This window comes from Salmo trutta, chromosome 18 (assembly GCF_901001165.1).
Source record: "Salmo trutta chromosome 18, fSalTru1.1, whole genome shotgun sequence".
NCBI lineage: Eukaryota > Metazoa > Chordata > Actinopteri > Salmoniformes > Salmonidae > Salmo > Salmo trutta.
Genome location: NC_042974.1, coordinates 34,496,816 through 34,511,855, shown reverse-complemented (window position 1 = coordinate 34,511,855; position 15,040 = coordinate 34,496,816). Strand labels below are relative to the sequence as shown.

The following is a 15,040-nucleotide window of genomic DNA, read 5'->3' as shown; positions in this document are numbered from 1 at the left end:
TGTAGGAAAGCTAGCAGAGGTCATGAACCATGACTATGCCCATGTCCAATTGGTTCGATTGTTACTGGAGGATTTTCTCCGTGAAGTTAGCTCTTCTATGGACCACTTGGCCATGAATAGAATCCCCTCATATCTAGTGCCCCTCTCAATGGTGCACGACATATTGACCACAGCTACTTCAACCACACTAAGGCCGTTACAATCACATTTGGCCTATAGTCTGGGGTCGGCCATCCCAATACACGTTGATGTTGATCGTAATGAAGTGGGTTTTCTACTGACGCTGCCGGTTGTTGAACTGGAGAATATCTATAGATTGAAAACGGTTCTCAATGTAGGATTTTGGCGCGACAGTACCCACGTAAAGATTGCCACGCCCCCAGTTGTAGCTTACCAGGAAAACAACCCAGATTTCTATCTCACCCCTAACCTGCTAATGTGTACTCTAACCAAAGATGTCCACTACCTTTGTCCTAGCAAACCATTTGTCAGGGATAACACTGAGCGTCTTTGTGGTATTAAAGCTATCACCAGCGAAGAACGCTGTAGAGCCAAACTAACAGCCAGGGATGGGGCCACCACCACACAAGTGGAGGTGGTAGGGAACCGATGGTTGGTCAACACACCGTTCGCGTCCGCCACTATGACTTACGAACGCCATGACTCCATCACCCAGTTAAACCTCCCCAACCAGACTGTTTTTGTTACGGTACCAGAGGGGGCGATTATTCACGTAGACGACCTCGCACTATACCACATTCCCGACGACCGGATAGACACAGAGATTGAAATGCCGGACGCTTTTGCTAAACGTTCCCTTGAGTTACCACAAGCCATTCAATACCAAATCCAGTACGAGGGACCCATGACTGTCGATCTTAGCGTACTGGATGAGGCACTGTTAGTCGACCCGACTGACTACAGACCAAAAGATTGGTCTGTCGCCCGCTCTTGGACGGTGCCGGACAGTATCCTGACTGTTACCATGATCCTTGGTCTCATTTCCCTTGGCGTGTGCACCTACTACGTACACAGGCGCACACGTGCAATGGAAGACCTAATGAGGTCTTATACTAGGATCACCCGTGGGACGGAAGCGATCCCGATTTTTGGAAAGGTGGCAATGGATCCGGAAACCCTCTTACAGGGCCCAGTCCCAGCCTCCTCTCCCGAACTCGCTAGGTCAGCCCAGTAATGTCCCTAATGTAAGCTTGGCCTTCAGGGGCCAAGTTTTTCCAAGTGCCTTAACTACCCACCTGCAAGTAGGATCAACCTAGACATGACATTAGAGACAATGCCATGATAGAGCTATTTAGCCAAGGCTTTGGACATATATAGAACATAGTCCATATTAGATGATTAAGGTGTGGTAGACATATTTTGTATACTGTTATGTTTTATTCCAATTTTTCGTTTCATTACCTTTGACACTTAGGAAGCCTTAGAGCCAAGACACCGCTCCTTTGGGGAGGAAATGTAATGATGTATTGCCTGAGTGTTGTGCGTTATTAACGTCTGCCAAGTTACTGCCTAGGTCCACTAACCGGGATAACCGGACGACGGGCCGGAACACAGAGCCACTGCCAGACCTCCTTGACCCATTCTGGTGGTGATCCACAGCTTGCGGAAAGCCTACCAGGGGGAACCACTAAAGGGGGGGGGGCTGCTCTGATGATCCACAGACCAGGACATCCGATGGTCATTCTTATGGTGGGTTGCAACATGCAGAATCATTCCAAGTTGAACCTACCAGAGGGGGACTGTCATGACTGTCCTGATCAGGTCAGGATACAGGAGACCACCACCCTACAGATTATCTCCCAAACCCCCAACAGAGGAGGAGAGATCTAGGGGTCTGAAGATGTGGGGGTTTTATGACACCTCATGCCCAGAATACAGAGAAATTCCTTTGTCCTAACAATGGAGAACTGGCCTCAGAACCTTAAACATGCAATAAAGGAACTTTGGAACAATGGTTTCCGTCAGCCACAATGGTGGTTATGACGAAAAGTGGAATATTAAAATGTATGTAACTTTTGTATTGGTTTTTAAAGGTTAAGAGATGACGTTATTATGAAAACATTGTACCTTTAAGAGTTTTCCCAGTATATGCCTGATGTTTATACATTGTACGCTGTTTGGAAAATATCCAAATCAAACAGAATGTTTTGATAAAGATGAAATGTGAAGTTAGTGTCTAAAATCAGATTTTTAGCCAAATCTAAGCCTTGCCCCCTGTACTTGGTCCGCCCAGAGAATCGCCCTAAAGGCTGTTACGCCCACTTCTGACCCGAGGGTATAAGACAGGAGAGTGGAGAATTAACATTGGAGACTATTGACCCCAAGCTGCAGCGAAGGTCTAACAAAGTCGACGAACCCCAAAACGAAACACAAGGTTGAAGACAAAGAAATATTTTTCTACACGAGCTACGGACGAGTAGCTGTGTCTAAGCGGGTGAATTCAAGCCGAACCACCCAGCCTCCACTCTCGATTGAATCGTGGTATCGACACCATTCGAGCCGAAGCTGTGAGCTCTGAGCTACAGAGCTGTCTGTCCTCAGAAGACCCCTTTCAGATCAAGGGTGAGGATCAGACCACTTAGCCAAGAAGGACACTGACATCGTGAGGACAACCAGAGAGTTGCGCCGGAGAACTGCGGCATTTAGAAGCCTAAACGACCCACGCGGAGCGTCCCACCTGAGAACTACAACACGTAATTACATCATTATATTCTGACCCATAAGAGCGGCAGTTCGGGGCAAGGCTAATTTTAAATAAGCATGGCTGACAAATGAACCCAAATGTATATTTCTCTCGTGTACTTCCTTTCTTTCTCTCTTTAAAATCCCCATTTTGGGTAACAAGCGCCAGAGTGTGTTGGCCCGTTGTACTAAGTCCTAATCAATAGCTAGACTGTGTTTTGTGTATGTGCATTTTTATCATCATTTTTGCTTGCTAGTAAATAAATAATCAACTAAGATTGGTGTGGTAAATTCAGTGGTAAAGCCCGGGTCCGTGCAGATTCCCGGATTATACGACCTTCAGATAATGAGACTGTAGAGGAAACTGATTAATTTAGCGACTGTTGTAATCGATATTCTGATATCCTTTGAGTTAATTTGGGAAATAGAAACTCAATCAAAACAATGTTCCCATGGTGCCCCAGGTTAATGAGTTAATAATTGCTTGATTCATTGCTTAATTCATTTAATCACGTAATTATAAACCGTTAATCATTCGATGAGCAACAGTCGTCACATTAACTAATACAACGTCACGACAGAGCCTAGCTTAGAGTATGCCGGGAGGAAACTAGGGCAGCAGACAAATTCCAGTGCAGACAGAGGAGATGATCTGATTCTGCTCCAATGCCACAACCCAAAAATAAGGTGACTATGGGACCTGTAGAGGAGTTTCCATCCAAGTGGAGAGCAAAGGGAAAGCGGGCCAACTTGCATATGCCACAATCCCCCAGTGGAATGTCATGATCTCTGTGTTATGTCTTCTGTGATCCAAGGGTGTGGAGCGGGGAAGATTATTTAGGGTAGAATGTCTGTTTGACTCAGGATCATTTCTGCGTAGCTCAAAATGTGTGGGTCAAACCATTTCCCTCAGCCACACACCTGAAATGATGTTGTAGGAATGCTCAGCATCATTTTACACCTAAAGCCTTTATTGAGCTAAATTTCAGGAACTGGTGAGAAATGTGATGACTTATTATGTGTTTTAACCTCAGCAAAAGATGAGGGAAGAGTCAACCTGATTTGAAAAATGGTTTCTAGTGATTTATGATTGCATCCCCGAGGAGCAGTAAAGAGCTCTGATGAGTGTGCTAGAGAGTTTGGCAACATTAGGAGTAAGTGTACGTAAACCATCACCATACTTCATCTTAAAGACAAATTACTAGCTAAGCTAGTAAACACTGGCTAACAATACTACACAGCTAGCTGTCAAGAGCTACTGCATCTTCAAAACAGACAAACTATGACAGGCAATTTCATAAAAATGAAAAAGTGCGGCTTCATGAAAAAGTGCGGCTTCACGTTACAACTCTCTACACACCATCCACAAAGTATTGAGCTGAGATGTAATTATTTCTTAATAAAGTATATTATGATCCCTTGGCGAGCCAGAGAGTGCAAAGCATGTTCCTATTCCCTGCAAGCATCTAACTGAACAGTGTGATTGAGCTTAAAGGACAGAGAACAGAGCTGAGCTTCAAATGAACTGTTGGTGTCTGTTGGCACCATGGCACAAACACTAACTCAAACAGACAGGGTTTGTTTCTACTTTCTACAAGAATTGAAGAGTGATCAGATGAGCCATTAGAAGATTTCATAGAATAGAGAGGAATTAAGGAGTGGATCATGTACACTAACTATTGCTAGATTTCTACAGCATTAGCAGCCCTAAATAAGTACAATAAAATGTCATAATGTTACAACCGGCCGTGACCAGGAATCCCATAGCACAATTGGCCCAGTGTCGCCTGGGTTAGGGGAGGGTTTGGCCACCCTTATCTCTCTCTTTCATCATCTTTGGTGGTCATTTCACTCCCCAGTGGCCTTCCCTCATTCCTGATCATGACTTCCCCTTCATTCCACCCAGTACATGTTGAGATTGGGCATGCCGTCTCCTCAGCTGGATACTATACCCCCATGGAGGTTGCAAATGTCACTGGCCTGGAAGAATGACTTCCAGGAGACTCAATCACTCCATCAGTGTTCAGTGTTTTCCACTACAGATCTATAAAGCACACCAGCAAGAGTAGCAGCTGCTATTGCGTCAGCTAATGGGGATCCTAATAAAATATGAAATACCAAGCCTGTGTGAATGTATCATTCTCAAATTGGGCTACAATAGAGTCAAGCTTTAAACTTAACTGGTTCCGGAAAAACACAAAACATTGTTCAGATGAGGATTTGGAGTTGTTAGTAAAGATAACTAACCCTGTTAAATGTAATGTTATAATTGTGGTTGTGAGATACAAGTGGAGAATCCATTTCGTGGATCATCCAATGAGTCTGCCCTTCTTGCTGTACCTGGTCCCACAATGATAAAATATACATCTGCATCATATACTTTCAGTCAGTGCATTCAATATGAGGGCTAAACAACACCATAACTGATTAACGGACCATACAGTATGACTATGTTCAAAGACCTATAAGGGACTTGTAAAAGGCAGTATCTCCACCCATTCCTTGTGTGGACAGCTGTTGACCGTTGCTCCTCACTGATTAGCACAGACAGTGAGCCAGAGACAGCAGCGATCTCTGGACAAGACTAATATTTACAAAGACAGAGACAGGGGAGATGCTATGTTTCCATCAAACAGAGCAGGATAGCAGGATTTTCCTGGCAATTACCAAGGCCCCCTGGAACAAAGGGTTTCCTCTGCTGCCTTCATCACAGTCATGAGACCTGTAATACAGTCTGGCTGGACATAAGGTTTTACTGGCCATAATGTGGTTGTCTGACCTATCTACCTCGCTTTTGAGGCAGCAGGTAGCACTAACTGCTGTGGCAGGTAGCCTAGTGGTTAGCGCGTTGGACTAGTAACTGAAAGGTTGAAAGATCAAATCCCCGAGCTGACAAGGTAAAAAAATCTGTTGTTCTGCCCCTGAACAAGGCAGTTAACCCACTGTTCCTAGGCCATCATTGAAAATAAAAATTTGAATTTGCCTAGTAAAATAAAAAGGATAAAAGCCTCTTCCAACTGTGAAATGCAATGCAATAAAAATGTAAAGTGTAATGAGAGAGTATCAGACAGGGTTTCACAGAGACTTGATGCCAATTTATGCACATACAGCACATTTTCTTCCTACCATTAAAGAGACAGGAGAGCCCACCCTGTTCAGATCTGTGGTAGGCTCTCCTTATGTGTCTTTATGGGTTTCAGTTGGAATGTTTGGGATCAACAGCCCAATAAGTTTCCCTCGAGGGCATTGATGTCCCTCCAATCAATTAAGAGGCAACTTCACCCCACAGCCATTCTCTCAGCCTGAGGTCATTTTTTCCTCTCTCACCACTAGTTTGCAGGACGTATGACAGATGTGCAATGGGATTTTCCCTACTTCCGTCAGGAACCAGTGGTCTTTAATGGGACCATTCAGTTGGGGCTTCCCCTGATTGAAACATAATTTTGTGGGAAATAACACTGGGAGCATTGAGGTTTGACTCCCCATTGAGCACCAGATGGCCATCACAGAAACATTTATGTTGGTCTCATCTCATAGAGAACCTCATAGCAATGTTTTTTGCAACATATTGCAATATATCATAAGTATTATCATACATTTGAGGGCAGCAGGTCAGTTTGATAGGAAATCCATTGAACCTCCATGGACAGGGTTGGGAAAAGGTGAGTGAGGAAATGTATGCATGGTAAGAAAAATTGCTGTGTGAGATGTTATAGCATACAGATTCACTGTTCACCTTACTACAAGTTTAAGATGATTGAGTGCATGATCAAACAGATACTGGGGAATGGTTCTACATCATTGTTCTATGGTGAAACTTACCTGGAGATCAAAGAATTTGCTGTATCTCCTGTAGATGACATGAGAGGTGGAGTCAGAGTATGTGACATTGATGAGGTACACCTACGGAAGAAAACACACAAGGAAGACTTATTAACAACAAAGTCCCATTCATCAAAGACACATAATATCATTTAGTTTTGACTGTCCCCAAACTTACATAGAGCATTCCCTTCAGACTAAACTTCAAGAGGTCAGTAGAGGTCAAGTTAACTCATTAGGCCGGGGTCATAAAGGGTGTCAACAGGTTTGAATCATTTGCCACTTTATTCTGGGTTTGAAATTCAAACAACTCAAGGAAATAATCCAATATTTACACTTCATTGGCTCTTACTTTGATAGTAACTCTAGCTAGTTAGGTTACATTTCCGAGTATTTTACAATCTTGTTTTGTCAGACTCTAGTCTACAGCCATGGCATAAATTCCACAGGGGGCTATAACTATATGGCTAGAGTGGGAGCTTTCCCTGGCACTCACTATGTGCCACAAACACTTGGGCACACCCTTTCTTCTACTGCAGAAACATATGCTATTCTGCATTTGCATGTGAGTTTTGAGTGTTGTTACACATGGCTACAATCTGTAAAAATGTAAGTGTCCTACGTGAAATCAGGTCTTGATTTTACATCATAGTTCACTACAGAAATAATGTGTTGCAGGGAGGAACAAGTTCCTGTGCAATTAATTGAGTGCTGACGGCATGACCTTGGATAATGTGTTTAGAAAACAGTGCCTTAAAGTGTGGTAAATACAGTACCCTTTGAGAATGTCTACGAGAATGCATAGAGAGTACCTTTTGAGCTGTGCAGTAAATGGTAATGTCAGTTCAGACACCTCATTTGTTTGAATGACATCCATTTAGTATATTTATTATGGCAGTGTCTTGGACCCAACATAGTACTGCTGAATGTACAATACAGATGTAGGATTTTAATTTGAGCCAGTTTGATACAGTAGGAAAATAATACTGCAGCAACAGAAAATGTGAATAATAGACACATTTTTCATAAGGGAAAATGAAGTCCGAAATTTCAAAGTGGAAATTCCAAACTGCAGATGCCTTTTTAAACCTGAAATACACTACATGTTTTACATTCCCTGCATTTCAGGAAAGTTTTCCTGGAACAGGGTGTTCAAATTAAGATCCTACATTTGTAAAAAATAATAATAATTTTTAAAAAAATCACATTCCTTTAAAATAATAATGGGTTGCAAACTTGCAATAAAATCCAACATGGTATCTGACCATATCCACATCACTCTGCATGCAAGTCCGCATAATATCTGCATAACTAGCAAATTCTCAAGACTTTGTTAGAGGTCAGATTCTACAAAATATCTCCATGATGGCAGGATATTAAGCAAAAACACCCACCATTAAAGCTAGGGTATGTGGATACTGTTTTACTTCTTCTTAGTAGCTAAAAGCCAAAGGACAAAGGACTTTGTCCAAGGCAAGTGAAACAAGGGGTTGTCAATACTTGTCAATGTCCTATATGATTCATATATAGTATAGATAATTTTGTCATTTTAAAAACATTTATTTTTGGACCTATCGCCAAGTTCAGCGGTAATACTGTAGTTTCCAAGGGCTCTCCCAGTTCTTGTGTCCAGTGTCCCTCTCTTGCCCATGCAAGGAAGTCACACTGGAACCTTGGACACAAAAGACAAAGGTTTGCTTCTTTCCTCTCTATAAAACAGGATAAGCATTTTTCAGTTGCTTAGCTCATAGACAATGAGATTTGTTGTATGTTTTCCTCACTGGACTTCCCAGGCTAGCAGCATCTCCTAATGTGACACTCCAGGGGGAAGGATTTGCACTGGGTTTAGGGACCTCAGGGAGTACTGGTTACATTGATCCTCTCTCTGCTTAATTAATTAACTCTGCTTAATTAATCCTATTGGACCTGGTGGACTAATTTATTTTCCTCCATAGAGACTAGCATTGTTCCCACTTGTCCCAGTGCATTAATTCTACAATATGGATAACTGAGGTTCTTACTTATTGACATAAGAATGACCACAAAAGTATAATAAAATAATAAACGTGTATTGACAGTAATAGCTCAGCAAAACTTCAATGCATTGTTTATGATCATGAAGCACAAGCCAAGTGTCTGGCACTGGCAGAGACAAATAGAGTACTCACGTAATGTTTAGAGGGATTCCGCCTCTTCTGCACATCCATAACTTTCACTTCAAGGACCGTTCGGACCTGCATCTTCAACTTCTAAAATGATCACACAATCCTGTAATCCAGTTGGCAGAAAATGAGTAATGTGGGGGCTCCTCTTATTGTCAAAAAGAAAGTTTCAGCAGGTCAATCTATCAAAGCGCAAATCTCCCTGTAAAGACAATGTAGGCCAAAATAAACTTCCATGTTTGTCAAGTAACGTTTAACGTATCAATGCGCGTATTGGAGCGCTCAGATCCACTACATCCATACAATCAACGCAAGTTGCTAGCTTCCAGTCGCCGGTTATTTTTGCAGAGCAAGAAAAACTGTAAACAACACACTGAACAGATGGAGGATAGCGGATTCGCGAGCGCATAATGCAGAGCACTGCTCAGCTTCAGCCCTCCTTGGAAGAAAAGTAGGTTGGACCTTCTGTTCTTCTTCTTCGGTATCATGGTGTTAGCACATTTTGTTCGTGCAAGCCGCGGTAATATGTGTTCAGTCCCCTTACATTTTGTGATACAAAAAAAAAAAATGATGATGCAAAATTGTAATAATAATAATAAGTGCACCACCAAGTAATCCAGTCGGAAGTTTACATACACTTAGGTTGGAGTCATTATGTATGTCCTGCCATACATACCTACACGTACGCAATAGTCACAAGACGCAGGCCTCCTAACTGTCCCTAGAATTTCTAAGCAAACAGCTTGAGGCAGGGCTTTCTCCTATAGAGCTCCATTTTTATGGAATGGTCTGCCTACCCATGTGAGAGACGCAGACTCGGTCTCAACCTTTAAGTCTTTACTGAAGACTCATCTCTTCAGTAGGTCCTATGATTGAGTGTAGTCTGGTCCAGGAGTGTGAAGGTGAACAGAAAGGCACTGGAGCAACGAACCGCCTTTGCTGTCTCTGCCTGGCCGGTTCCCCTCTCTCTACTGGGATTCTCTGCCTCTAACCCTATTACAGGGGCTGAGTCACTGGCTTACTGGTGCTCTTCCATGCCGTCCCTAGGAGGGGTGCGTCACTTGAGTGGGTTGAGTCACTGACGTGATCGTCCTGTCTGAGTTGGTGCCCCCCCCCCTTGGGTTGTGCCGTGGCGGAGATCTTTGTGGGTTATACTCGGCCTTGTCTCAGGATGGTAAATTGGTGGTTGAAGATATCCTTATAGTGGTGTGGGGGCTGTGCTTTGGCAAAGTGGGTGGGGTTATATCCTGCTTGTTTGGCCCTGTCCGGGGGTATCGTCGGACGGGGCCACAGTGTCTCCCGACCCCTCCTGTCTCAGCCTTCAGTATTTATGCTGCAGTAGTTTATGTGTCGGGGGCTAGGGTCAGTCTGTTATATCTGGAGTATTTCTCCTGTCTTATCCGGTGTCCTGTGTGAATTTAAGTATGCTCTCCCTAATTCTTTCTTTCTCTCGGAGGAGGACCTGAGCCCTAGGACCATGCCTCAGGACTACCTGGCCTGATGACTCATTGCTGTCCCCAGTCAACCTGGCCGTGCTGCTTCTCCAGTTTCAACTGTTCTGCCTACGGCTGTGGAACCCTGACCTGTTCACCGGACGTGCTACCTGTCCCAGACCTGCTGTTTTCAACTCTCTAGAGACAGCAGGAGCGGTAGAGATACTCTGAATGATCGGCTATGAAAAGTCAACTGACATTTATTGCTGAGGTGCTAACCTGTTGCACCCTCGACAACCTCTGTGATTATTATTATTTGACCCTGCTGGTCATCTATGAACATTTGAACATCTTGGCCATGTTCTGTTATAATCTCCACCCGGCACAGCCAGAAGAGGACTGGCCACCCCTCATAGCCTGGTTCCTCTCTACGTTTCTTCCTAGGTTCTGGCCTTTATATGGAGTTTTTCCTGGCCACCGTGCTTCTACACCTGCATTGCTTGCTGTTTGGGGTTTTAGGCTGGGTTTCTGTACAGCACTTTGAGATATCAGCTGATGTAAGAAGGGCTTTATAAATACATTTGATTTGGTTTGATTTGAATAAAACTAATTTTTCAACCACTCAACAAATGTCTTGTTAATAAACTATAGTTTTGGCAAGTCTGTTAGGACATCTACTTTGTGTATGACACAAGTAATTTTTCCAACAATTGTTTACAGACAGGTTATTTCACTTATAATTTACTGTATCACAATTCCAGTTGGTCAGAAGTTTACATACTGTACACTAAGTTGATTGTGCCTTTAAACAGCTTGGAAAATTCCAGAAAATTATGTCATGGCTTTAGATCATTTGAGTCCATTGGAGGTGTACCTGTGGATGTATTTCAAGGCCAACCTTAAAACAAAGTGCCTCGTTGCTTGACATCATGGGTAAATCAAAAGAAATCCGCCAAGTCCTCAGAAAATAAATTGTAGACCTCCACAAGTCTGGTTCATCCTTGGGAGCAATTTCCAAACGCCTGAAGGTACCATGTTCATCTGTACACGCAGCCGTCATACCTCTCAGGAAGGAGACGCATTCTGTCTCCTAGAGATGAACGTACTTTGGTGCGAAAAGTGCAAATCAATCCCAGAACAACAGCAAAGGACCTTGTGAAAATGCTGGAGGAAACAGGTACAAAAGTACCTATATCCACAGTAAAATGAGCCCTATATCGACATAACCTGAAAGGCCGCTCAGCAAGGGAGAAGCCACTGCTCCAAAACCACCATAAAGAAGTCCGACTACGGTTTACAACTGCACATGGGGACAAAGATCGTGCTTTTTGGACAAATGTCCTCTGGTCTGATGAAACAAAAATAAAACTGTTTGGCCATAATGACCATCGTTATGTTTAGAGGAAAAAGGGGAAGGCTTGCAAGCTGAAGAACACCATCCCTACCGTGAAGCATGGGGGTGGCAGCATCATGTTGTGGGGGTGCTTTGCTGCAGGAGGGACTGGTGCACTTCACAAAATAGATGGCATCATGAGGTAAGAAAATTATGTGGATATATTGAAGCATAATCTCAAGACATCAGTCAGGAAGTTAAAGCCTGGTCGCAAATGGGTCTTCCAAATGGACATCAATACCAAGCATACTTCCAAAGTTGTGGCAAAATGGCTTAAGGACAACAAAGTCAAGGTATTGGAGTGGCCATCAAAGCCTTGACCTCAATCCCATAGAAAATTTGTTGGCAGAACTGAAAAAGCGTGTGTGAGCAAGGAGGCCTACAAACCTGACTCAGTTACACAAGCTCTGTTAGGAGGAATGGGGCAAAATTCACCCAATTTATTGTGGGAAGCTTGTGGAAGACTACCCGAAACATTTGACCCAAGTTAAACACGTTTTGTTTTGAATTTTTTATTTATGAAATAGTGGTATATACAGTTGAAGTCAAACGTTTACATACACCTTAGCCAAATACAGTCGTGGCCAAAAGTTTTGAGAATGACACAAGTATTAACTTGCAAAGTTTGCTGCGTCAGTGTCTTTAGATATTTTTGTCAGATGTTACTATGGAATACTGAAGTAAATACTGGAGGTACTGTTGCCGGACACTCTGGACGGGGCACTGTTGCCGGACACTCTGGACGGGGCACTGTTTCCGGACACTGGACGGGGCACTGTTGCCGGACACTCTGGACGGGGAACTGTTGCCGGACACTCTGGACGGGGCACTGTCGTCGGAAGCTCTGGACTGGGCTGACGCACTGGAGGCCTGGTGCATGGGGCTGGTACTGGATGTACCAGACTGGAGACAAGCACCCCAAGGCTAGTGCGAGGAGCGGGAACCGAACGTACTGGACTGGACTGACACACTGGAGGCCTGGTGCTGGCTTTGGAGGCGCCAGACTAGAGACACGCACCTCAGGGCTAGTGCGAGGAGCAGGAACTGGATACACCGGGCCATGAGTAGGCACTGGAGGTCTGGAGCGCACCTCCTGCACAACCCGTCTTGGCTGGATGGTAATAGTAGCCCTGCACGAGCGGAGTGCTGGCACAGGGCGAACTGGGCTGTGCATAGGCCTGATGGCTGCCGTGCGTAGAGCAGGCGTAGGGTAGCCTGGGCCTAGGAGGCGCACTGGTGGCCAGATGTGCTGCGCAGGCATCCTCCTTCCAGGCTGAATGCGCACTCTAGCTTGGCACTTGCGAGGGGCTGGGATTGCTCGCACCGGACTGTGCGTGCGCATGGGCGAGATTGTGCGCACTTCCGCATACACCGGTGCTCTCCACTCCACACGCTCCCCATAATAAGCACGGGGAGTTGGCTTAGGGCTCAACCTTGGCCCAGCCAAACTACCCGTGTGCCCCCCCCCCCAAAAAAAATATTGGGGGTGCCTCTCAGGTTTCCTTGCTAGCCGTGTCCCAGCATAGCATTCTCTGTCCTCTCCAGCCTTCCTCCATGGTCCTTCTCCCACTGGTATCTGCTCCCAAGTCCAAAACTCCTTAAAGCTCTGCTGCTGCTCCTTCCTCCGCTGCTTGGTCCATTGGTGGTGGGTAGTTCTGTCACGGGTGTCGTAGGGATTGGACCAAAACGCAGCGGGAACATGTGAACTCATCTTCTTATTTTATTAAAGAAGGAAAACAAAAGAAACACATATACAAAAACAACAAACGACACTAAACAGTCCCGTCAGGTGCACGAACACAAAACAGGAAATAACTACCCACCAATCCCATAGAAAAAACACCCCTCTTAAATAGGACCTTCAATTAGAAGCAACGAGGAGCAGCTGCTTCCAATTGAAGGTCAACCCAATAAACACCACATAGAAATAGACATACTAGAACTAACATAGAAATAGACTAACAAAGAACATTGCCCAACATACCCCGAAACACTCTAAACAAACACCCCCTGCCACGCCCTGACCAAACTCCAATAACAAACAACCTATTTTACTGGTCAGGACGTGACAGTATTTTTGTTTACAGAATTTGCTAACCTAGGTACACATATAACCCATGGTATACAAGGATGTACCCTTATTCTCTTAGGACATTCATTGGGAACTCTTCATCTGCAGACAGGGTTTCACAACTCTGTATCTGAGGACAGAAAGCATCACAAAGAAATAGGCTGCATTATACTCAAATTAGACAGCACTGAATATTATGTAGCTATATCTCACTGTCCTCAGTATCTCACTAGGGACTGGAACAGGAGAATCTTTTCATAATGTCCACCCACAAAAGTCCCTGCCCAATTCAGAGTAACCTACTGTCCCTTCTCTGCTGGAACTGCTAGCTATTCCTTTCACCCTCTTCCATGGCTGTTAGCTAGCTAGCTTCAAACACATTTAGAGTTACAACGATAAATACATAAAGATAACTAGCTAATATGAAGTTAGCTAGCTGATGATATTGAAATCACTTAGCTAGCTATACAGTATGTAAAGCTAGCTAGCTAGAGATCAACAGCCAATCTGACAGAGCTTGAAGAATTTTTGAAAGAATAATGGGCAAATGTTGAACAATCCAAGTGTGGAAATTTCTTACATGCTGACCAGATGGCTCGCACACATACGTCCGCATGCGCCATCGCATGCAAGTTGATTTTGTCCACACACACCAGACGCGATCAGGACATGCAGGTTGAAAGATCAAAACAAACTCTGAACCAACTATATTCATTTGGGGACAGGTCGAAAAGCATTAAACATTCATGGCAATTTTGCTAGCTAGCTTGCTGTTGCTAGCTAATTTGTCCTTGGATATAAACATTGGTATGTTATTTTAAATGAAATGCACAATGTCATCTACTCAATTAAAAGGGTAAAAGTTTTTTCTAGTAATGTCTCTTCCTGCAGGCTTCTTATTATTCTTTGGACTTTATATGCCAGTTGGCAACCAACTTTAAGGTGCATTACCACTACCAACTGGACTGGAGTGTGGACCCCAGTACATCTTTCAATCACCCACGTAGGTATACAGTGGCTTGCGAAAGAATTCACCCCCCTTGGCATTTTTCCTATTTTGTTGCCTTATAATCTGAAATTAAAATAGATTTTTGGGGGGTTTGTATCATTTGATTTACACAACATGCTTACCCCTTTGAAGATGCAAAAAAAATTGGGGGGTGAAACAAACAAGAAATAAGACAAAAAAACTGAAAACTTGAGCTTGCATAACTATTCACCCCCACAAAGTCAATACTTTGTAGAGCCACCTTTTGCAGCAATTACAGCTGCAAGTCTCTTGGGGTATGTCTCTATAAGCTTGGCACATCTAGCCACTGGGATTTTTTTCCCATTCTTCAAGGAAAAACTGCTCCAGCTCCTTCAAGTTGGATGTGTTCCGCTGGTGTACAGCAATCTTTCTGTCATACCACAGATTCTCAATTGGATTGAGGTCTGGTCTTTGACTAGGCCATTC

At 43.9% G+C, this 15,040-nt stretch overlaps 1 protein-coding gene across 1 annotated transcript in view; it reads right to left on the bottom strand.

Moving 5' to 3' along the window:
- LOC115153222 (SH3 and PX domain-containing protein 2A) overlaps positions 1–9,128 on the bottom strand; it is a 107,409-nt gene extending 98,281 nt beyond the window's left edge. The window contains exons 1-2 of the mRNA XM_029698433.1: positions 8,694–9,128; positions 6,526–6,606 (exon numbers count right to left, since the gene is read on the bottom strand). Coding sequence (XP_029554293.1) covers positions 6,526–6,606; positions 8,694–8,765 — 153 coding nt within the window. The 5' untranslated portion in view covers positions 8,766–9,128. The remainder of the gene's footprint in view (positions 1–6,525; positions 6,607–8,693) is intronic.
- Positions 9,129–15,040: the final 5,912 nt, after the last annotated feature.